At 45.7% G+C, this 25,301-nt stretch overlaps 1 protein-coding gene across 1 annotated transcript in view; it reads left to right on the top strand.

Annotated features, from left to right (window-relative positions):
• Positions 1-23,190: 23,190 nt before the first annotated feature.
• The window catches only part of RASA1 (RAS p21 protein activator 1), a 53,552-nt gene continuing 51,441 nt past the window's right edge, over positions 23,191-25,301 (top strand). The window contains exon 1 of the mRNA XM_054004307.1: positions 23,191-23,793. Coding sequence (XP_053860282.1) covers positions 23,402-23,793 — 392 coding nt within the window. The 5' untranslated portion in view covers positions 23,191-23,401. The remainder of the gene's footprint in view (positions 23,794-25,301) is intronic.

Here is a 25,301-nt window from a genome sequence, read left to right as displayed (position 1 = left end):
AGCTGGCTTGCAGTACCCGCGGCTCAGCAGGTGTTGATGTCTGCACAGCAGCAACAGTTGTCATAGATTCTTGCAAAATACATAAGGTTCCCCTGGATGACTTTGGTCCCTTGGGTGAAGGCATGAGTGCTCTCCTTATGGAGACATGTAGTGCCACCCTTCAGGGCATCATTGTGCACATGGGACTCATTGATGCAGATTTCACGGGACAGATTTGTGCCGTGGTTTCCACACCCATCCCCCCCGTCACTATCCCAAAAGGGACACAAATTGCTCAACTTGTGCCATTTAAGTCTTCTGTTTGCAGGACAGTTGATCGGTTGCGAGGTGACGGCAGCTTTGGATCCACTGGGCTGCCTCAAGTTCACTGGTCTACTGTCCTGAGCAAAAAACGTCCTGAGATGCTGTGTACCTGTTGCATCCCGGAGTTTGGGTTTAGATTAGGGTTTTTAATTTATGTTAAAATAAGTCAAGTTCTGTAATCCCGCGTTTCCCCCGCGTTGTTCCCCCCCGCGGTTTCTGGCCCCATGTTGCCTGCTGCCGGACCTTACCCCTGTGCCGCTCCTGTAACCACCCTGCCATCCGGCCCCGGGAAACCCCGTGCTGGCCACACGATCCCGCTCAGCCCGCGGCTCGGTGCCCGCCCCTGCGGGGTTCTCTGGTTGGTTGCGGTTGCTGGCGTCACTGCCGCGGCAGCCGCCCCTATTGGGCGGCAGGCCGTGGATCCTCTCGCCCCGCCCCTCCATAAACCCCTATCCCGCCGGCAGTCAGACGCCATTTTCTCCCATGCGAGTGCCGGGAGCGGTCGCGCCTTTCCATCGAACCACGCCACGTGACCAATAAACCGTTCCTGCCAAGCACGGAGTAAATGGACAAATTCCTTCCTCTTTGCCGGGTCCCTAGCGCACGGGAACAGCGGCTGGCCAGCCCACGCACCCGAGACATGGAGCCGTGTCCGGGAACCCGCGGCAGCAAACCCCGGCAGCACGTGGAAGCTACGCCACAGCCGGGCTCCCAAGAGCCGTGTGCAGCCGGGGAGAGCAAAAACCCACGCCGCATGTACCCTATCCATCCCTGGCACAACGCTGCCGGAGATCCGTCTCCGCAGGCTTCTTGACAGCAGCATGGATGTCACAGTTCTCTGAGCCTGCACAGCGCTATCAATGGAAGTTGTTGCCTCAGAATGCACGAGGTTTTCCTGCCATATGCCAATGGTATGTGGCCCATGCCTTGTCTGGAGTTTGCAAGCAGTTTCCTGATGCCCATCTTTATCGCTATATGGTTGATATTTTGGTGGCTGTGTCCACCCAGGATGAGCTGCTGAGGATACAGCCTCAGTTGCTCGGTGTTGGGGAAGATGAAATAGCAAGGCCCTATAAATATGATGGCCTGGCAAAAGAATCAGAGAATACAGATATTGAGATGAAAACAAGGTTTAAAATACCAAACCTTAATCACTGGGCATCTCGAAAACAATAATGCAGCCAAGCTGAAAGCAATCCCCCCTTCTGATAGATCCTAAGGTCAAATGGAATGTTCTGTATCACCCCCCAATGTATGGTTCATCCCATACCTGTAACCCTCCCCTGAAGTATCAGATGTCTGTAACCCCATTGGCCCAAGACCTGTCCCAGCCCACCCCTTGAAGCCCCCTGATAAGGTGTGGCCGAGGGACCGGACGCTCTCTCTCTTGGACCCTCCTGCTGGGACGCCCACCTGGCACCCTCTCTCTCTCTCTCTCTCTCTTCCCCCCACTCTCCCTGGGCCTGCCACGAGTTGCAGCTAGCAACTCTAAGCAGGGCCCTTCATCCTTTACAATAAACCATATGCTCTAAAGACGGGGCCTCAGAGATCCTTCGTTACCACCCATCCAAACCGTCCTGGACTCCAGCAGTCCCCGCAGATTGGCGCCCAACAAGGAAGACCGACCCCCACAGACCGGCAACCCCACGTGTCTGAAGACCTCTTCAGCTTTTCTACCTGTGGGAGACTTCTCCATGGACGGTAACTAAATAACCAGTTGTAGCCTCCTAATCGGTGTCGTGAGCACGGCGTATCGTTGCTGGGCAGCGTGGAAGCCGGAGCTCTATAACTTTGCCGAGGCAAACCTCGAGCACGGGGATTCGTTACAAGGTAGCGAGTACCTGCAGCTCTCGGAGGAATTTGCCTGGCAATCCTCGAGCATAGGCGGCCGCTGCTGCGCGGCAGCTACCTAGAGCTCTCTGAGGAACCTCGCCGTGGCACCCTGCCACATGCACCGAGCACAGGCGAGCACTGCTCTGCACTGCCCGCACTGAAGCTCTGAGTGGAGTCTGGAGGCCCCGAGCACGGAAAGACGTTCCTGAGCGACGCCTGAAACCGGAGCTCTGAGGGGGACCTCAAGCAGAGTCCTGAGTGCCGACTGGAGTGCCTGGCCAGCCCCCCACGTCGGAGTTCTGAGTGAGGACCCTGCCCCTGCGATATCGAGGTGAGTTACACTGGTGTAAAAATGGGACAATCCCACTCTGCCCCTGATCGGGATCTCTATAAGGAACTTAAGCATTCTTTACGCTGCAGTAACAGTACTTTACCTAAGCAAGAGCTAAAAAACCTTTTAGAATGGACTCTAGTTAATTTCCCGAATGCGGACCGTTCAGCCGTCTTTACCAGAGACTTTTGGGACTCAGTTGGAAATAGACTCTTTAATGACATTTCACGCCGGGATTTGACTGGCGTTCATCTCCTCCCGGCGTGCAGAGCCTTGGTTGAGCTCTTTGCTGCACAGCAAAAGCCCGCGGCAGCCGCTCAGCCGGACCATGCTGTCCCTGAAAATCCCCTCCATGCTGCCGTGAGTCCGCAGCGGGGTACACCCCCCGCCTCCCCCCCGCGCCACGCGGCTGCGGAGCCCGCAGCCCCTCCCCCCGCCCTCGTGATCGCGGCACCCGTTGCTCAAGCCCCCCCACCGGACCCCGCGGCCCCTCCCGCTGCTCCCTCCATCCCCGCACCCCCCCACTCCGCCCACCCCTGCCGTTCCGGTTGCCGCAGTTCGCCCCCCCCCCCTCCAGAGCCGTCGTGTTGGGCCCCTCCCCTGCCTCCGCCCCAGCGAGCCCACCTACACCCCCCGCTGCTGGCGCTGCACCGGCCCCACCCCCCCCTCCCCCCGTGACTGTGGATGTACCCCCCCTCCCCCCCGCGAGTCCCGCCGCTCCCCCAGCCATGTGCTGTGCGTCTGTGGCTGCCGCCATCGCCGGCCTCCTGCAGAGTCACGCGGCCACGTTTCTGCAAGCAGTGCATGTTCCCCTCGCTGCCGCGGCGCTGGCGCTGCCTGACATCCCGCAGGCATCCGCCACTTCTTTGCCGCCGGTGCCTTTTGCCGATTCCGGATCTACCGTGCTGACCACGACAGCGTCCTTTGTGCCGCGGGATGGAGCGGTCCAGCCCACCAAGCCGCCCCGTGCCTCCCGCGCTGTGGCTCCCCCACCGTTGTCACCGCCCCCCTCCGACATGCCCACTGCTGTGGTCCCGTGCCTCCCCGACTGCCCGGTCCCTGCCCCAGCCCAGCTTGCGAGCTGCCAGCGGCTGAGCTCCGCGGCACAGACGCCAGCTTGCCCCCAGCGCCCTGTCCCCGCTCCGCGGCGATCCCTAGCCAGCCCTCCCGTTCCTGCCACCGCTGCGGCTGCGCCGGGGACCGCAGCCACCGCCAGAACCGCAACAGCAGCCCAGCCCTCTGCCCCTGCACCCCCCAGCGCACCCCTGCTTCCGGCGCCGCTGCCAGCTCGGAGCGCCGCGGCACCGCCGCGGCCCGACCCGCCCCCATCGCGCAGGGGCGCTCCGGGGCTTAACGCCGCGGCGCTGCCACCCCCCTGCGGGCGGCGACGCCCTGGCGTTCCCTTCTGTGGCCACAGACGCGGTCCCTGCTGCGCTCCCCAAGGCGGCTGCCATGATGCCTCACCACGCGGACCCCGTGACGCCCCCCGCACGCGCAGTCCCTGCGACCCTCAGAAGTCCTGCCTCACACCGCGACACCGCCCCCCCACGCCGCCTCCACCACACCTTTGACCCAGCCTCCCGGTTCCCACACGCTCCATGCTGCAGTCTACCCCCAGCCGACATCACTGTGCCCTCCCACGCCAGCACCACCACGCCCAATTCTAGCCACAGGACACCAGCCCGCGTCGCCAGAACTTCCGGGATCACCGCATCTACAAGTGTCTCCGCCCACACCACCAGCCCAGCCGGTTCCTGTTACAGCCTCATCACAAGTAGCCCCCACTGCAGCGCACCTCGCACAGCCTCTGGAAACCCCAACGCTACAGCCATCAGCAGCCCCTGCGCAGACACAGCCTCCAGCCGCCCTTCACCTGCCTCCATTGCCACTGGGTACCGTGCCTCCTCCCCCCACGTCCCTGCCGCTGCCACCACATCCTGCACCTGACCCAAGCAGGACTGGACTACAACCAAGCACACAAACCATGCAACGAGAAGGGGGAGGGTTGAATATGACAGCCACTTTGACAAATACAGGAGAAACAGCTAAGCATGTCTGCCAGCATTTTTCACAAGCTTTCTCCTATTTGGGTGTCCCCCAAGAAATTAAAACAGATAATGACCCTTCATATGCTTCACAAGAATTAGCTGCGTTCCTGAATGACTGGGGTGTTCGCCATACATTTGGCATTCCTTACTCTCCCATGAGTCAAGGTATAGTAGAAAGAACACATCAAACCTTGAAACACATTTTAGATCAACAGAAAGGGGGAGAAGACCAGGCTGCACCTCAAAGGAGGCTGAACAAGGCTCTGTATGTTTACAATTTTCTAAATAGCTCTGCAGAAGAGCCTGACCCCCCCATGTACAGACACTTTTTGAACAACAAAAAAGCAAAACTAAAAGAGCACCCCCAGTTTTGATTAAAAACTTAGATTCAGGACAAATAGAAGGACCATACAATCTTATAACATGGGGAAAGGGGTTTGCATGTGTTTCCACAGGTGGAGGACTTAAGTGGGTCCCAGCAAAAGAACGTGAAGCCCTACCACACATCAAAGCCCGCTGACACCCTCACATCAGCCAGTACTTCCACAAGTACAAACCAAGAAGCAAGCATCCAGACCTGAGCTGCGCAGAATCATCAGGAGAAAGTGATCTGCCAGGAACAGCTCAAGAAAAGAATGAAGTTTTATCGTTTGTGCGCGTGCATGTTGCTTTTGTTCTTTTGTTTTAGTAGTGGAGCTTTACCTGTAAGTCAACCAAAGACGAATGTCTGGGTTGCTTTGGCCAAGTCTGCAGGCTCTGATACCATCTGTCTATCTGACACAAGCCCTGACAAACCTTTTTCAACCTGCTTAGTTGGAGTACCTCTTCCAGAAGGTTTTGATAATGTTACTCTTGACAAATACTGGCCATATGACGATCATCACGTATCTCCCACTCCTAGCCAAAGACACCAAACTTATATTGATAATTCTAAAATTGATAAATCTGACCTTCAAGAGCTAGAAATCCTAGGCTCATTAACTATGGACACCTGCTACTTCTTTCATTTCCTAGGTGAAGGCGGCCCTTATTTAAACGTTACCCCTTATCACCCAGTTTATAGCAATGTAACCTCTTGGTGCAATCAAACTAAGCTTCTCATATATGATGAGCCTTACGCAGATCGTTTTAAGAAACTTCCTATTCGATTTCCTAAAGGAATTTGGCTCATCTGTGGAGACAGGGCCTGGCAAGGTATACCTTCAAAAATAGATGGTGGCCCTTGTGCCATGGGGCAACTCACAATAATTGCTCCTAGTGTAAAAAGGGTAGTAAAAAAGAAGAGCAGGAGGATTAGATCCTCCTGGGGACATCAATATGAGAGCGACTGTGATAGTGATTTTCACCCTTGGAACTCAGGAAAATCAACTCTTATAAGTGTTTTTCTACCTCAGATAAGTTCCTCGATTGCATTGAAACAGTTAAACAAGTTAGGGTGTTGGTTCAGTAAAGAAGTAAATGCTACCTCTACTATAATCAGTGATTTGCTAACAGATGAAGAAGCAGTGAAACATGCCACTTTACAAAATAGAGCTGCTATTGACTTTCTTTTACTAGCACATGGACATGGCTGTGAAGATTTTGAAGGATTATGTTGTATGAATCTGTCTGACCATTCTGTTTCCATTCATAAACAGCTACAAAATTTGAGGGATTTAGCTAACCAAATTACAACAGATAACCCATCCTGGCTAGACGATTTGTTTGATGGTTGGAGCTTTGCACCCTGGCTAAAGGAACTCTGTAAAGTAGGTTTGGTTATTCTGATAGTGATAATTGTAGTTTTAGTAGCAGTACCCTGTATACTTCAGTGTGTGCAGAACATAATGAGTAAGACAGTATCTAACATCTTAGTTGTTCATCAGAACGGGGGAGATGTTGGGGAAGATGAAATAGCAAGGCCCTATAAATATGATGGCCTGGCAAAAGAATCAGAGAATACAGATATTGAGATGAAAACAAGGTTTGAAATACCAAACCTTAATCACTGAGCATCTCGAAAACAATAATGCAGCCAAGCTGAAAGCAATCCCCCCTTCTGATAGATCCTAAGGTCAAATGGAATGTTCTGTATCACCCCCCAATGTATGGTTCATCCCATACCTGTAACCCTCCTCTGAAGTATCAGATGTCTGTAACCCCATTGGCCCAAGTCCTGTCCCAGCCCACCTTGAAGCCCCCTGATAAGGTGTGGCCGAGGGACCGGATGCTCTCTCTCGGACCCTCCTGCTGGGACGCCCACCTGGCACCCTCTCTCTCTCTCTCTCTCTCTCTCTCTCTCTCTCTCTCTCTTCCCCCCGCTCTCCCTGGGCCTGCCACGAGTTGCAGCTAGCAACTCTAAGCAGGGCCCTTCATCCTTTACAATAAACCATATGCTCTAAAGACGGGGCCTCAGAGATCCTTCGTTACCACCCATCCAAACCGTCCTGGAGCCCAGCAGTCCCCGCAGCTCCATGCTTTGCATTCCCATGGGCTGCAGGTGGCTCCTGGAAACGTTCAACAACAACCTCCTTGGAAGTATTTGGGGGTCAAAATTCTGGAACGGACAATCCAACACCAGGATGTGCAATTTGTGCATTCAGTGAAGACACTGAATGATGCCCAGAAATTGATAGGTGTCATCTCTTGGTTACGTCTGTACTTGGGACTGACCAACGCACAACTTCTCCTCTCTTTGATTTGTTAAAGGGAGACTCTGACATCAGGTGCTGGAGGAGGTTCAGCAAGCTGTTTCTGCTTGCCAGGTTTATCACATTGATCCTTCCATTGATGTCACTGTGTTCATTACCACTCCAGATTCACATCCCACAGGCATCATTGGCCAATGGAGTGACAAATGGTCTGATTCTTTGCACATCTTGGAATGGATTTTCCTGCCCTATCAGTCGCAGAAGATGGCAACCACATTGTTTGAGCTAATTGCTCGCTTGATAATCAAATTCTGGCAATGGTGTTTGCAATTGATGGGTGCGTATCCCACAAAGATCATACTCCAGCTACAGGGGGAGGATTTTGACTGGAGCTTTGCACACAGTGTGTCCCTGCAAAGTGCTCTGGAAAACTTTTCAGGGTAGATCGCTTATCATCTGCCCAGCCACAAGCTACTGCAGGTGGCAAATTCACACAAATCTCTTTGGCCCAAAAATAGTCAGGAGCCAGTGCAAGGACCCACTGTCTTCATTGATGGTTTGGGGAAAACAGGGAAGGCCATTGTTTCTTGGAGGGATGGATCTGAGTGGCAGGTCCTGGAAGGTCATGAGGATGGGTCAGCCCAATTGGTTGAATTGAGGGCTGCTGTCATGGCATTTGAGAAATTTTCCCAGGAACCTTTCAATTTGGTCACAGATCCTGCCTATGTGGCCCACATTGCACAGTGGTTGGGTTATTCAGTTTTGAAGGAGGTTGGTAATCATGCCTTGTTTCACTTACTGAAGACCTTGTAGTGTGCCATTCAGGCCCGGGTTCATCTGTACTGCGTTCTGCATGTAAGGAGTCACACCAATTTGCCAGGGTTTGTGGCAGAAGGTAACGCAAGGGCTGACAAGTTGGCTAACCCAGTGTGGGTAGCATCTCAGCCTGACACTCACAGAGGCCAAGGCATTGCATGGGTTTTTCCATCAGAACGCACACACCTTGCAGAAGCAGTTTCAGTTGATGCCAACTGAGGCGCGTGACATTGTCGAGTCGTGTGACCACTGTCACATGCTTGCTGTGCCTTTGCCAGCAGGAGTGAACCCCAGAGGCCTTAGGGCCTTGGAGCTTTGGCTGATGTCATTCAGACTGCCAAGTCTGGCCAGCTCAAGTATGTGCATGTCACTGTGGACACGTTCTCTGCAATGTGGGCTTCTGCTCACACTGGAGAAAAGGTCCGCGATGTCCTTGCCCACTGGGAGCAGGCCTTTGCCATTCTGTGTGTACCTTCTGCTGTGAAAACCAACAATGGTCCTGCTTACGCATCGCAGAAGGTGCAGCAGTTCATGCAGCTATGGGGTGTGTCACACAAGTTTAGTATCCCTCATTCTCCAACTGGTCAAGCTATTGTAGAACGTGCTCGTGGTACTCTGAAGCGGGTTCTTCAAAAACAAAAATGGGGAATGCAGGGTGAAACCCCACACGGTTGGCAAAAGTTGGCAATCGTCTTACTGTGCTGCAGAATTCAAATAACCCTGTCATTTTGAATCATCAGCTTTCGTTGCTCGCTTTGGACGAGACACATGAGCCTCGAGTGAAGGTTCAGGTGTGGAATTTAGTCCCCAAACAGTGGGAAGGTCCCTATGACCTTATCGCTTCGGGGCGTGGGTATGTGTGTGTATCCACAGATACTGGGGTACACTGGGTACCTTCCTGACCTGCGGCTGCAGAGACAAAATCCAGCTGACAGGCAAAATAGAAACCGTGACCAAACTCAAAGTCATCAAGTGGATGAATCATTGAGTGATGACTCAGATGCAGACAATGTCAATGATGACTCCGATGAGTCCTCCAAGAGCGAACACTGAACATGGTTCAAATTTTTCCCTTTTAACATTATATATTTTTCTTTTTTCTTTTTTTTTTTAACAGAAAAAGGGTGAGATGTTGCCCTGTTCTTTTAAAATTTTTAAAGTTCCTTTAGAAGTTTTCTGTGCCTTCTGAAGTTTACATATTTCTACTGGAGTTTCTCATGCACTGTCATGTAAATAATGTTTGTTTTGCATTCTTTGTGGGAGGAGAGAATTGATGGACTGTTGGTTTGACCAGTGTGGTTGGAGAGGTGGCAATTTCATCCTCCAATCCACTGCTACTTTTGTAATTCTATATACTGCGAGGTCAGAAATAAAAGTTTCTTCCTTTTGCTCTTTTGATCTTAGAGGTGTGCGTGAATTATTTCATGTCGCAGTGTGACAGTTTTACATATTGGTTTTAGGGAATCTAGCCTGCTCTTAGAGGAACATTTCAATAGACTTTAGTGCCATGTTTCACTGCAGAGGATTTGAATGTTTTCACATAAATTAGTTGGGGTTTTTGTTTATTTGTTTGTTTTTTTAAATAGATACTTGCACTCAAATAATTCAGTTTTTTAAAGGAAAGACTGCAATATGGTAGTTCAGATGGAGCATTTGTAAAATTTTTCTTCCAGGCAGTATTTAGGATTATTTCAATATCTGCTCCCACAACTATCTCCTCTTTTGTTTCTATGTAAATACCAGGTGATATGACATGTGGGGAGACATACTACTCCCCACATGACATACTACTAAGCAGTTTGCATACTCTGAATAAGAGATACACTGATCTTAACAGTGTATGGAAAGAAAATCCAACCAAAAGCAAAAAGCATAATTATACATTCAGAGTGCATTAGCAACACATCCTCTCTGTAAGTCAAATTGCATGTCGTTTTCACTACAGAGAGCCTGTAGTGAATCAGATCCTGTTTGAAAACAAAGTTGTGAAAACAGTGTATATCAGGGTGAGACTATAATGTCATTTTTCTGTGTATTGAGTGGAAATCTGAAAAGGTTGAAATGTTTCTTAAAATACTGTCCTAGATTGCAAGGCAAGATGTGTTCTATTTGCCATTTGTTAGACGTGTGGCAGTTACCTTCTGTTAATTGGGCAGTTTTCTTTATCTCTTCCACAAACCAATCCTTCCCCGGGGGAGACATCTGCTGTTAATGGCCTATTGAATGTTACTGCATGACTGATAAAAGTTACAGCATCCCATTGTGAGATGCTCCACCCAGAGGGAGGAGCCAAGCATTCCTAACTAGATGTAATCTGAGTTTTTGGGGCACCAGACTCAGCCTTTCCACTGGATTCCCAGAGGAACAGCTGGGTTTTTCCACTGGCTCTTCAGAGGAAGACTACACCCTTCTACAGGATCACTGCTCCAACAGAACCATATCTGCCACTCCAGGAGAACTGCAGCCACTCCAATTTGGACTGCTACCAACACCCTGACCAAAAGGGTGTCAGGTTGTATTCTGATTCTGTCAGTGGTTTTTCTTTTGTATTATTGCATAGGTTTTTTTGGTTGGTTTTTTTTTTTTTTTTCTTTTTCCTGACTTGGAGTCTCTCACTGGTTTTGCTTTCAAACCAGAACAAATACATAGAGGCATTGGCATACGGCTTTGATCTGTGTTACCCTCTCAAAATATCTGAAAAAGAAAACTCAAGGGACGGAATTAATCTTTTTAATTATGACAACATACTATACTTAATATGCAACATAAAAATCAGAACAGAACTAAACTCTTTCAAATTAACACAAACATTTCTTTCCAAAAGCAAGAGAATCTTAAGCAATCAAAACAAGGGTGAGTTGATATTCCTCCTTTGTTTGAGATCTTGAAAATGTGATACTCTCACAAGTTTTTAAAATAGTTCAGTATTGACTTCTTTGCATTACTCTGATGTTTCATTGAAATGACTCTTCTAAATTGAGTGGGTCTGTACAGAAACACTGTTAGCAGGCTTTTTTCCTTATCTTACCTAAATAGGTTTTAAGGAATGACACATCCCATCTGGATTTCTTAGGTCTCTTTCACCCTTCATCCTCCATTTCTATGAGCAGAGGGAATCAGTTCTTGAAAAATGAGATTACTTAGAATAGGTAAAAAAAAAATATTTTCCCCCTTTGCTCTGCTCTGGTGAGACCCTGCCTTATAGTACTGTGTTCAGCTCTAGGGTCCTTATTATAAGAAGGATATGGATCTGTTGGAGCAAGTCCAGAGGAGGCCACAGTGAGGTCTCAATGAGAATCAGAGGGCTAGAGCTCCTCTGCTATGGAAACGGGCTGAGAGAGTTGAGGGTGTTCAGCCTGGAAAAGAGGAGGCTCCGGGGAAACCTTCCAGCATCTAAAGGGGCTCCCAGGAGCTGGAGAGGAACTATTGGCAGGGGCATAGAGTGAAAGGACAAGGGGGAATGGCTTTAAATTTTGAGAAGGCAGGGTTAGATTAAATATTAGGAAAATATTCTTCAGTGCCAAGGGTGGTGAGGCCCTGGCACAGGTTGCCCAGGGAAGCTGTGATTGCCCCATCCCTGGCAATGTTCAAGGCCAGATTGAACAGGCCTTGGAGCAAGCTAGGATAGTGGAAGATGTCCTTGACCATGGCAGAGGGGTGGAATTAGATGATCTTTGAGTTCCCTTTTAACCTAAACCATTTTGTGGTTCTATGATTCCATGAACTGCTGAGTTAACTTTCCATGTTCTTAACAATTTTCAGTATTTCTATTAGCCTTTTCTTTCATGCTGTTGCTTTTTAAAAACAAAATAAAGTAGTGAACTGCAGTTAACATCAGTGACTTTCTGTATTTGGAGAACAGTCTGCAGTATTAAATTTCCATAACACTAAAGATTCTAGAGAACGTTAGTACAACTTCTGTCTTCCCAGAATGCCATTTGTGTTGTTCAGTTTGTTTGTTTTTAAATATTTGAGGTGCATCCCTTTCTATCTCTCTGTGTACTTTAAAACGTGCTGTGGAACCACCCATCTCAGAGATACCTCCAGTGGCAGAGTACAGCATATGTGCCATATTGGATACACTTGATTATAGATGAGTTGTTCTTCATTTAAAATAAGAATACAGAAAGATGGCATAGGTCTCTTAGTGCTATCTTTCAATTAAGAAATAATTATAGCATGGTATTGAGTTAAGAGGAGTTTTCCTTTTGAGGCTTGTTTAATTCATAATTATACATGATTCTTAATATCGAAAGATATTTTGCTAATCTGTGTGATAAAATAGCAAAGGAAAATGTAACTCTTCATGAAAGCAGAGGAAGACATGAAAAAAAATACAACAGAAGGTACAAAATATACAAGCAAAGGTACAAAAATAAAACTAAGAGAACAATGTCTCCCACCTCCCTTCTTCCCCCTCCACTGGAAGAAAGTGTAATAATGGGTTTCATGACACATCTGAGCAACCCTCCTTCCAGGTATGGGCATGTCTTAGCCCTTCATACAAATTGCTAACACCCTGGAAGGTATTTGAGAAAGCAAGACAGAGATAGGCAGTTCCTACTGCTTTAATATAGCAATTTTTACATCTGAAATACGGTATCTTGTACCCTGTGGCTGGATTAAAGTCTATGTTAACAGGATTGCTATTTTTCAATGAGTCTCAGCTATTTAAGATCTTAAGCAGCTGGCAATGTGTAAAACTCTTGATGTGACACTGATAATAAAGTTTTCATATTGTTGCTTATGGAATTGTTGGTACAGTACTCTCACTATAGCACTGCAGAGCAATTAATCTGAGACCTTGCTTCTCCACTGACATGGCACTACTCTCAAATATGCCATATTTTCTGTATCTAATAGGTAGGATTTACTTTAATTTCTTCCTAGAGTCTGATATCCATGATCTTAAGTTAGGTGATGAGGCATGGTAAAGCTCTAACAAAAATAGTGTATATTCTTTTTATGCTGGCATCCAAACTGAGGGACAGAAAAAGGCAGAATATGGCCAAACACTGGTATGCACACAAGGAGGTAATGTCAGGCATTCCTGTTGTCCAGGTACTCTATTCCCTGGGAAACAGAAGTGCTGCCAATAGGTAGATTGGCTGATTAGGACAGTAGAGTTGAAGGGTGAAAAATCAAAGGAGGAAGGCAAATGCAGAATTACTAGATAGTTTGGCACAGATGTAACTAAACAAATTTACGTCACTGCAAATTTTCATTCCCACAAGAATACATTATCCAGAAGAAATCTGAGTTACAGATATGTGAGTTCGGTTGTAGACTGGAACAGTATCATGTGCACTGCTGTAAATCACATACACAAGCCGATAACTTTTTCAATTATTATCTGCTTTAATTGAGGCATGGAATGGCCAGGCTTTCAAAGGCAAGCCCAATTAAGATTCGTACCATAGGAGGTGATCTGTCAGTCCTCCACTCTCCTGCTAATACACAAAACCTAAGAGGAACCAGTACTAAGAAGCATCCTTTATGGGTGAGAAGGGACACTGTCTTCTCTTGTGCAGATGTACTATGAGCTAATCTGCTGCTATAGAGAGATCTCTCCCTGCAGTGAAAACCAGATTTAAAAGACAGAGCAGTAGGCTCAAATACCTACATAGTGAAGGCCAGTGAAGACCACTGCCAGCTCTAAATACATTAGAAGGGGACTGTAACTTTGTCTGAAATCTGCCAGTCTGGCTTTGTTCCTCTGGGAATTGCTGACCACCATCTGGCATGAATTTAAGCAGAAGTCAGAACCCTTTATTCCCATCACTGTGCCCCTATGCTTGCCTGCTGCAGGGACTAGATGTGCCTGTTCCTTGTGTATGCCAAGGCAGCTCTTTGTTTCCTTTTTACTATTTACACTGCAATTTCTCATTAATTAGAAGGATACTAGTATTTAGCCTTCGCTAATTTTCTATTCACTGTGCTAAAACCTTGCTACTGTTATAAGCACATATACTGCTGTTTACACAATACAAATTCCAAAATACAAAGCCTCGTGTGTTCATATTATATACTCTGTGATTGATATACTTCTCCAAAGAGCTCATCTTTCACTGTTTTACAGAAATAAAGTTAGAAAAATCAATGTGTCATTCTCATTATGAGGAAATGGATATCCCTGCAAATTGTGCAACATCAGTGAAGGCTGCAAAGCTATTCACAGGTGCTGAAAAAGCAGCAAATGAACAGCTATATACCAGCACATCTTGGAAAATCTTAGATCAAATTTCATCAGTGTTAATGAGTTACCATTTAAATATCAAATGAAACTGGTATTATTTGTAGCTAACTGTTGCTACAATAACTGCCCCTATATCAGATGCCATATATCAGATGCAATGTTTGATCTTCCCCTTTTTCCTAATCATCATGAATATCATGTTGAAGCATATATATATAAGACTTCTATACCTTTCAAAGTATTATCACCATTAAATCTCTAGGTACCTCTGATTTAAATAGAACAGTGAAATGACAGCCAGTTTAATTGTTTAATACCTTTTAGAATTCAATCCACAGTAAGTTAAAATTGAATAACATACTGTGTGAATATGTTTAGGTTATTCTAGAATGAGTTACATCACTCCTCAAATATTACACTACATTGTATTACAGCTACATCTAGAGTTTTGATCTTTAATTGTTCTATTAAGCAGGACATCAATTTCTACCATTGAGGCAGAATAGGATTAATACATGCATTAAAGAATTTTGTTAATTTTTATGCATTAAAAATATAGCTATGCCTGACAGATATATCGTTTATTTAAATATAGGTAGACATTTTATATTAAGCCATTGGATCTAATAACCATCATCTAATAATGAGCATGAAAATGTCCTGTCCCCACGACATAACCACAAACTGAGAAATTATTTTATTGAAATGAGTGAGAATGATGCATTCCTCAACGGTGTTATTAACTGTTTATTTAAAAAGTTCAGAGTAAACAGCACAAAAAATTAGCCAAATTTGAAACTAAAGACAATGTGGGTTTATCCTGTGCAGGTTACATCATTCAGAGGAAGTTCTGTAGGTATTAAGAGTATGTTATATTTTCCTGTTTGTTCGTTCTTATCATGTTTTTTTCCTTTCCCTAGCTGCTGTAAAAGCACCATCCAAAGGATACTAAGCAGCTGCAAAAATATGAAGATGCTTGTCAACATGTAACTTTTGTCCATTAACAGCCAGAGATATACTGCAGAAACCTAAGCTCCATCATTACTGAGAACCCTTATGGAAGTTAGATGTAATTAACTAAGCACGGAAATTATTACATGCAAATATTTTAATATTTAAAATTAAAGAAAAAAAAAAAGCTGTCCTTTGCAACTCAGTTTTTCATTTCTTCTCATGGAAAAAACTCAATAACTAACAAATCAGCTTCCAAAGATGAGGATAATTTTAGTGTTGCTTAAAACATAACATAATTTTTCAGTGTATCTATATTTGGAGTCAGTATATACAGGCTCATGGGAGAATGCAAACATGCTTTTAATGAAGGCATAAATTATACATATAAATATAAATAGTAAATATAAATAGTAATGTTCAGAAAAAAGTTCCCTCCACCCACCATACCACCAGTACTACATGGAGCAAGTAGATTGCTCTTATCACACAGTGCGCCCAGATTAGAAAACTGAATCGCCCTGAGATTTTAGAGATAATTACAAATTGGCCGAAATGTAAAAACTTTAGTCTTGCTCATAAAAATGAACAAGAAGTGACACGTGCTGAAAAAGCGCTACCACATAACCAACTGCCAGCAGAAGAAACACGTTACACTCTTTTCACTGATAGTTCTTACCGTATTGTGAGAATGAAATGAAAGTAGAAACCCCAAACAGCATGTTGCAGAAGAAAGAAAGTAACCAAAGACAGTATTTCTCAAGTTATCCATAACTGTGAGACATGTGCTGCCATCAAACAAGCCAAGCGAGTGAAGCCCCTATAGTATAGTAAGCAGTAGTCCAAATACAGGTATGGGGAGGCCTGGCAGATTGACTACATCACACTGCCCCACACACGCCAAGGCAAGTGCTACGTACTCACAATAGTAAAAGCCACCACAGAATAGTTAAAAACCTACCCTGTACCTCATGCTATGGCACGTAACACCATTCTGAGCCTTAAAAAACAAGTCCTTTAGAAGCATAGTACCCCTGAAAAGATTGAGTCAAACAATGAGACTCATTTCAAGAACAGCCTTATCAACACCTAAGCTAGAGAACAAAACATTGAGTAAGTGTACCATATTCCCTACTATGCACCAACTGCCAGCAAAGTAAAGAAGTACAATAGACTGTTAAAAACCACCTTAAAAATATTAAATAGAGGATCTTTCAAAAATTAGGAACAGCATCTAACAAAAGCCACCTAGTTAGTTAACACCCAAAGCTCTACTAATCGAGTAGGCCCTACCCAATCTGAACCTTTACAAATAGTAGATAAAGTCCCAGTAGTACATGTCAAAAGTTTGTTAAAGAAAACAGTGTAGATCAATTCTACCTCAAGTACAGACAAACCCATTCATGGGGTTGTCTTTACTCAAGAACCAGGTTACACATAGTAAATAATGCACAAAGATAAAAGAACATGATGTGTACCTCAAGGAGATTTAATTGTTAAATGAGAACTACGTGTAAATATCACTGTTTACTAAATGTTACTACCATTATCTTTATATAACTGTATATTAGATGTGTTTGTAGAGTTAAAATAGATATATTGGTTTTAGTAGTAAACTAACAATATAAGGATAAGGGGTGGAATGTCCTAAGTTGACTATATAATACTTTTATCCCAAATCATCTGTTCTGTTTATACAAAATAATACGTTTTGCACCTTTAAGACTTGTTCCAGGAGTGAAGAGAGAGAAAAGAAGCACAGAGTTTGTTTTCAGAAACTGCACTCACTCCTCCACATTCCTGCTCCTGGACTGTGTTGTCTGCAGACAGACAGACAAGACAGAGCTCTCCTTTGCTTTTTAGTTAGTTTTAACTAGCTGAGGCAAAAAAGTTCCTTGGACTGTGGCTTTTCCTTTTCTTTAGACCTGCTCAAACCTGCTCTAGACTGAACACCAAAAAAAAGCACCAGTAGCGCACACCTGTGGCCCAGCAGGCTGGGCCTGGGCTGCAGCATTTCCAGCACCAAAAAGACTAATAAGACACTGAGTGAGTCGAGCTGCAGCCTGAGGGGGGGGGGGATTTTTCTAAGTTCGTCCCTCTTTTACAGCAGCAAAAAGTTTCATTCTTTAATATTGTTTAAGTTTGCTTGTTTAATAAACATTTTTTTTCACTTTTCTCCAAAGAAGTATTTTTTCCCGAGCCAGTTGAGAAGAGGGGCCAATTAAATCCGCCTTCTAGAAGAACCCCTTTGGGGGTTCTCTCCCAAATTTGCCCTAAACCAGGACATAAGGTTTCTCTTTCATTTAAACACAGACAATAATATGGAATTTTAATAAAAGGATCACAGACACTAAGAAAGACTGATAGGGCAATCATGTAGCACTTTTTTGTATGCTACTGCAGTTAAAGAGGTGTTGGATTGACAGGGTGTCATGGTTTAAAAGCCCAGCCAGAAGCCAAGCCCCAGAGAGCTGCTTGCTTACTGCCTCACCAGTAGGACTAGGGAAAAGATTGAAATGGTAGAAGTCAGAAAACTCATGGGCTGAGATACAGACAGTTTAAGAGGGAAAGCAAAACCCATGCCCACAAGCAAAACAAAGAATCAATCCACTGCTTCCCAAGGGAACACAGTTGTTCAGCTGTCTCCAGGAGAGAGGGCCCCATCACATGTAGTGGTGACTTGGGAAAAAAAATGTCATCATTCCACATGTTCTCACTCCTCCTCTTTCTTATCTCTATATATTGAGCATGATGTCACATGGTCTGGAATACCCCTTTAGTCAGTTGGGGTCACCTGTCCTAGTTGTGTCTCCTCCCAGCCCCCATGCACCCACAACTTCCTTGCTAGCATGGCAAGTGTATGAAAAGCAGAAAAGCAATATATGTAGCATGACAGCTATGCAATAGGAAGAAGCAACACTCTCTGTAACTGTTTATTTTCTACCAGTGGGAGTACAAGGGGAATAACTGGAATAGTTGGAGCATTCCAGGTTCTTCATTACAGGAAAGCTGCTTTCTTAACACTACGTCTTCTGACAGAAAGACTGAAAATTCCTCTGATGCTCTTAATTTCTGAAATGGGATAAAACTTTAGAAAGGTAGAAATAAACTGTACTCAGGCAGAAGAAAGAGTCAGGAAATAAGGAGTGAAAGGGAATGTTTTGTGGTATTTGTATCTACTATAAAAATAATACTTTACTTTTAAATAACTGAAATACAGTGTCATACTTTATGTGGCTTGTCACCCTAATAATTAGAGTGTTTAGCAGCTTTCAAATTTTGTAAAAAACCCTAATTGATTCTCTGACATATGTGTGAAATAGCTTGTTACTTCACTGATGGAGAAAGAATAACTTTGCTTAAATTACTTGCCCAATGCCATACAAATCAGTGACAAACCCAGCCTGAATACCTGAGCTCATAATCAGGCATACATCTGCCTGGAACACCTCCCCCCTGCCACTGTTCTCACAATATGTACTGTTATATTAGCTCAAACTAGGGAACATGCAAATGTACTTTTCAAGGAATCTGGCCTGACACCACTCTGACACAGGAGGGATGAAGGAGTGGCTATCCTAGTGTCATTTATACCAGGGATTTCAGAATAAGATGTATTTGCAGAAGCTCAAGTGTTGCATCCTGGGATTTGGTTTAGATTAGGGGTTCTTATTTGTGTTAGCTAGCCGGGTCCTGTGTACCCCCGTGCACCCCTCGTGTTGTCGTCCTCCCCCCACGATGTCTGGCCCCATGCTGCCTGCCGTTGGGCTTTCCCTCCGCCACTCCTATGACCACTCCCCAGTCTGGCCCCGGGAACCCCGTGTCTGCCGCCCCATCCCCATGATCCCACTCAGCCCAAGGCTCAGTGTCCGCCCCTGCAGTGTCCCGGTTGGTCGCTGTCCTATGTCATCACCGCGGCACCTGCACGGACTGGGGGGCAGCGTCTGCCCTCCCTATCACATCCCCTATATCATCCCACTCCTTCCTGGGTCCTGGCGCCACTTCCCCCATGTGGAGTGGGAAGCGTGGGTCGCTACCCCCCCACTGCAGCTCTCTGTGACAATAAAGCCTTCCTGCTTTCCTTCGTGGGTGATTTGGATATTCCTTCCCTCTTCGCCTCAGACTCTTGCGCGGGTGACAGAACCTGGCAGACCCTGACCGGTGTGCCAGCAGCAGCGGCATGCGGGAGAGAAGCGGCGGACCCAGGTGTCCGGGGGGAGGCGGTACCGAAGGGCGCCGGAGCTGCTCCAGACCTGGGAGAAAGAGTGCAATGCTGCACTCAAGAAGTATCAAGAAAAATATTGTTACACTTGCCCCTTCATCCAAATACATCAATTTATAAAAAAGTCCCATGAAGGCTTGTAGCTTTACTTTTGAGTAGTCTTGAGAGGAGTGAAGCAATATGTGGAATAAACAGACTCCACAACCTGATGTAGTTATGAAGTGGGTATGTATGTCAGCGCCCGGCACAAGTGAGATATCTCTCATAAAAACTTGTGCCCCGAGCCTCTGTCTGACCCACATCTTTATTCACAAAGGTGTTCCATATGCAAGCCATTACACAACTTTTTCATACATATTCAACCCCTGGCTCTGCCTGTCCTCGCCTCTCATGCTAAATAGGTCCACGCCCTTCTGGGCATGCGTGTTTTGCTGTGGTGGTCACAGTGGTCTCTGAGGCTGAAGATTGTGGTCTTCCTTATGATTGAACTTTTGAACTTTTCTCCTTTGCACGTGCACTTTTGGTCCTTTGGTACTTATCTGAGTAGGTCTGTCAGTCTTGATAGGCTTGGAGACAGAGGAGCCCCTTTATCTGGGCTCTTTGCATCTCCTGGTCTCCTCCGGTATTGTTCTTTATGCAAGAAGCTTCAGAAATTTGCATTTTCCTGTGCCCTTTATACCATGGCAGTGGTTTCTTAAGTAAAAGGTTAAAATTCAACACATAATTCTACAAGCTAAAATTTAAATGCTTAATTCATTTTGTTAACCCAAGTGAACTCCAAAAATCTCTATTTCAGGAGCAGGGAGTTGGACTCAGTGATCCATATAGATCACTTCCAATCTAAGGTATTTCATGATTCTAAAGAGGCAGTCAAATTCCAAGGCTTAAGAAGTGACACAAGTTGATGTGTAGAACCTCCAGCAGCAAGTAACGCAGGATGGCAACTTTGCCTGCAAAGTGAACAGAAAAGGTGTGTTGGGTGCACACAGAGGTAACAGCTCAGCTGATGTTACTAGGAGCTCTTTCTCTGCAGAATCCTTTTCAAATTTAAAACTGGTCTCACCAAAATAAACCTCTTGAAAGAGCGTTGTAGACATATTAGCCGCTGAGTGAAATTCTTAGCACAGCTGTCCTTCTAATCCCTACGCCCCCACACACATGCTCCTGCCCTGGAAGGCACTTAGAAAAGCTTGCCTAATAAAGGGAATCTTTTAAATATTTACACTGCATTTCTATATTTAGGCTTATTGTACTACTACAGTAACAAGGTTAAAATTATTTTGTTCAGAAATATGAAAAATGCATATTTTATGATTGGCTTTTCACAAATAATAAACTGAATACTATATATATTATGTTATATTGATCAGAAGTGCTGTATTAACATTTTAATAGTATGGTGAATGTAGATTTGTGTCGCAGTGTGCTGTTGTATCGTGCTGGGAAGTGACAGCAGGGGCATGACCTTCCCCCCATAGCTCTGCTATGCCCAGTTATTGCTTGGTCCGGCGCAGGAACAGATAACAATGACACGGGACATGGGGTAAAACTGGATGGATTTATTAGGCCCACAACCTGGCACCCCAAGACAAAGCCCAGGGCGGTCTGCAGAGGTTTTTATAGAGAGAGTGGTATAGGGCAACCAACCAATGAGGGCATGGCAGGGGAGGAATCTAGGGCAGGAGTAACATTCTATATGCCTATCAGGGAGAGCAGGGGAGGGGAATAATACAAAGCAACAAATGGGGTATCGAATACAAGATAGACAAGGAACACTCTGGAAAAAGGGGTAGGGATAGGCAGGATTGACAACTTGGGAGGGAGGAAGTTAGGGAAGGGCTTCAGGAGATGGGTAATTCAGGAGGGGAGGAGATCAGGGAGGAGAATAGTGGGCAAACACAAACTTAAAGCAAAAACCACACCACAGCAGTTTTGTAGTTAAAATAGAAGCTATGTATGTGGGTTTTTTTAAAAAGAGATATTTGCTTTGAGAGAACAATCCCAAAACACTTAAATCTTCCAGAGAAGAAGAATTTATGGTTCTCTTATCAGAAGAAGCTAATTTCTTCAGGCCTTGCTCAGACTTGAAGATGTCGTGGGGATTAGAAGGAGTTGACATATTCCAGACAGAGTTTCTTATTTTAAATAGAATGCATGCATAACCATGAAGTATGCATGAATATGCAACAGTGTATGGTTTTTAAGGGTTATTCCTTTGTTCACAAAACATGCTTGTCGTGGCTTAAGTGCCTGAGAGCATCCGGACATCCGTAATTCTTTGCTTTTTATTGTCATGTAATTGTCCTAACTCTAAATTTTTATTACTCTAATTGTATTACTATTTTTATAACTATTTTATTATTATTAAACTTCTAAAATTTTAAAAACCAGTGATTGGTATTTTTCACAAGAAATCTCTGAGGGAAGGACGAAGCAGTAAGGGGAAAGCCACAGAAAGAGCAGCCTACAATATTCCTTGAAATTACAATTTCTTAAAGCAGAAGAACAGCAGTATATGGGTATATTACAGTGGTATAGACTGTGGGCTAGAGCCAGCTTCTCTTTTCGCTGTGACCCTGGGCAAAAAAACCAGCATAATTCCACATGTCTTAGTAGTGTAAGTTGGAAGCAGAGTTTGCCCTCAGAAAGAAAGATATGAAAAAATTTCAGCAGATAAAAAGAGCTTGAGAGCTGTGAAAGTGGGAGCAGTAGTTTGTTTATTGGCCTCAGGAAAAATTCACTTAATACTTTTGGGTAACACAAATCTTTGAAAACTTGAATGTTTAGATGCCTTTTGAGAACCGTAGAGAAGCATGCAAGTGTAAACGTGCTGCTATTTGTCAGCTCTTTAACACTGGGAGGAAAAAACAAACAAACAAACAAACAAAAAAGTAAAGATATCTACATACTGTAGTGCCTGGTAATGGCAATCACATGATGTCTTCTTGATCCCAGAGGTATTTAGGTGTGAAGTGAAGCTGATGTACCAAATAAACCCACTTTAGGGAGAAAAATGGTTGATGGCGAAGGTAGGTATAGATTTGCATAAGGTGAACTGAGAGCTTGCAAGCTGGAGTAACATGACAAAAATACAGTTTCAGGGAAGAACAGAGTAAAGCAGACACTGAGTTCTTACAAGGTAAACAGTACCACCAAGATGTATTTTTTAAATTTATTGCTAGAATTGAATCAGAATCATTAAGGTTAGAAAATACCACCAAGATCAAGTCTAACCATCAACTTAACACTGACAGGTGTTGCCCAGAAGCCTGTTCCAGTGCTTGTCCATCCTTTCAGTGAAATATTTTTTCCTAATGTCCAGTCTAATGCTCCCTTGACAAAACCGTTTCCACTTGTTCTAGCAATACTTGGAAGGGAGGGCATAGTGATGTGGGGACTGGTCTCTTCTACTGTGTCTGCAGTGTCAGGACCAGGGGAAATGGCTTCAAACCGAGACGGAGGAGATTCAGATTATACAGAATCATACAGACTAAACTGAGCTGGAAGACACCAAATGGCTTTTCTTCACTGTTAGGGTGGTCAGGCATTGGAACACGTTGCCTAGGGAGGTAATGAAGTCATCATCCTTGGAGGTGTTCAAAAGGCACCTGGATCTGACGCTGGATCATATGGCTTCAGAGTTACAGTGCTCATGTTGGGTTGAACTAGTGAATCCGACCCTACTCCCGCGCGTTCCCAGCCCCTCGACAGCGGAACGAGCCCTTTGTCTCCCTGGCCTGCACAACGGCAGCCATCCGCGCTCGCCATACCGTACACCACGGCCGGGGCTGTGCCGCCCGCGCAGGCGCAGAGGTGCCGCGCAAGCGCGGAGCTCCCCGGGCGGGCGGCGCTTCCCTGGGGCGACCGCGGGCCGAGGCAGCCGCGCCGGGCCCTGTGGAGCGGTCCAGCCCCCGCCCAGCCAGGCATTGTTCCCGGCCCGTCTCCGCCGGGAAATTTCAGCCGCGTCCCGGGTCCGCTGCCTGCCGGGTCGGGGCGGGGCACGGTGGGGGCAGGGGCCCAGAGCCCCTTTGTCGCCTCCTCCCCGGCGTGAGGCCGCCGGCGAGGCTCAACATGATGGCGGCCGAGGCCACGGGTGAGGAGGGCGGCTCGGGCGCTGTGGCCGGGACGGCGGGAGCCGCCGCGGCCGGAGAGCTGGGGCACTGCCCCGCCTTGTGCCGTGGCCGGGCGCCGGAGCCGCAAAGCCCGTTTTTGGTTGGCGGCGGCCCCCCAGGCGGGCCGGATTTGTGCTCGGTTCTGGGGCTGCTGGAGCTGGGCGCGGGGCCAGCCTCTCCAGCGACCGCTGGGGCTGCCGATCCTGGCTTCCCCCCGCTGCCGCCGCCGCCCCCGCCCCCCCCTGTGCTGACTGGGGGGCTGGGGACAGTGGACGAGGGAGACTCACTGGACGGACCGGAGTACGAGGAAGAGGAGGTGGCCATTCCGCTGAACGCGCCCCCCACCAATCAGTGAGTACCCACCGCCCCGCCTCAATCCTTGTTGGGAGTGGGTACCATGCTGCCGGACCCCCATCGCTAGCCGAGGAGAGCGTGTGTCACGCTCGGCTGGAAGTTTCGCAGAAGTTTTGCGTCCCACCTCTTCACCTTCCCTCCCTCCTCTGGTTCCGTTCCAGCAGGAAGTTTGCTTCACGGGGACACTGCCGGGAGTCTGCGGAGCGCAGCCCACCCGCAAGTCGGGAGAGTGAGCGGCGGCAGCCGGGAGGTCGGACTCCTTCCCCTTCACGGGGAGCTAGTCCTCCGGTACTGAGTGGGATCAGTTTACGGGAAAAAGGCGGCTGAGTTAGTTTTTTGCAAGTTTTCATAGCAGTACTGCAGAGGTTGCCAGGAAGAGTGAGCTATTCTGCTTATGGTTTAAACTACCTGTTGGGGAGACTTTTCCAGTCAAGGTAGCCCCCTCTCAGTAGAGTGAAAAACTTAATTTCTGTAAATAGATCTGAAAAAAAAACCTATCCATGGCATAAAAGACTTTTATTTACCATGTCATCATTTTGTATTGCGTTGCTTTCTGCTAAAAAAAAAAAAAAAAAAAAAAAAAGATATCTTTTCGATTTTTATAGAATCAACCAAAGTAATGCCCACATGTTGGATCTTTTTAAAAATTCAGGCAGTCTTGAATAATGGATTTAAAAGGAATTAAAATAATTTCTAATTTTAAAAGCGTTAACGGTGATATTTTTATAAATGTTTTAACTGCCTTGCTGCTCAACCAATTTAGGGTTGTTTTCATATAGGTTATACTTGGAGAGAGGAGACATCTGGAATAAACTGTAAACTTATATTTAGGTTTTATTGTATTTATCCGTACATCAGGTTAATTTGGATTCCTTTAGTGCTGGTAATAGAAAGAATCTTCCACTAGAGGCAGACTAGTTTTTTGTTGAAGTTGTGTGAAATACAAGATCAGATAATGTTATGGAGAGTCCATGTAATTAGTAAGTACTCTAAACACAGCCTTTGGATTTCACTGTAGAAGATCTACAGGTTTACTGAAACACTTCCAAGGTGTGTATTAGAATAGAAAATAAACCTTTTCTTCCATATCCTTATCATATTCTCCCCAAAATGAAATGGTTCAGAGGCTTACATTTTTTCATTAGTATAATTTCTATAAATATGTTGTTCTTGTAGTTCTTGCAAGTATAGTGGATAATTTAGGGAGTAACATACAGTTGTATTTAAAGAGATATATATAGATAGGTCAGAAAGTTAACCTAAAAATCTGTGTGAAATTCTGGGTTTGTTCTTTATATTCTGTCATAACTTGACTGATAGAGTTAAGTTTGGAATTATGTTACATACTCTTAGGATTTCAGGAGCCGTTGTCATTTTTAAGTAGGACATAAAATTATAATAGCTTCTGTAACAAGCTTCTCCAAGCTTGTTTTGCAAATTAAAAAACAAGCCCAAAGCAAACAAAAAAGCTCAAACGCAAACCAGATACAACATGAATTCCTCGT

The sequence above is a fragment of the Vidua macroura genome, chromosome Z (assembly GCF_024509145.1).
Source record: "Vidua macroura isolate BioBank_ID:100142 chromosome Z, ASM2450914v1, whole genome shotgun sequence".
Taxonomy (NCBI): domain Eukaryota; kingdom Metazoa; phylum Chordata; class Aves; order Passeriformes; family Viduidae; genus Vidua; species Vidua macroura.
Note: the sequence above shows the minus strand (reverse complement) of the source record. Positions and strands in the feature narration are given on the sequence as shown.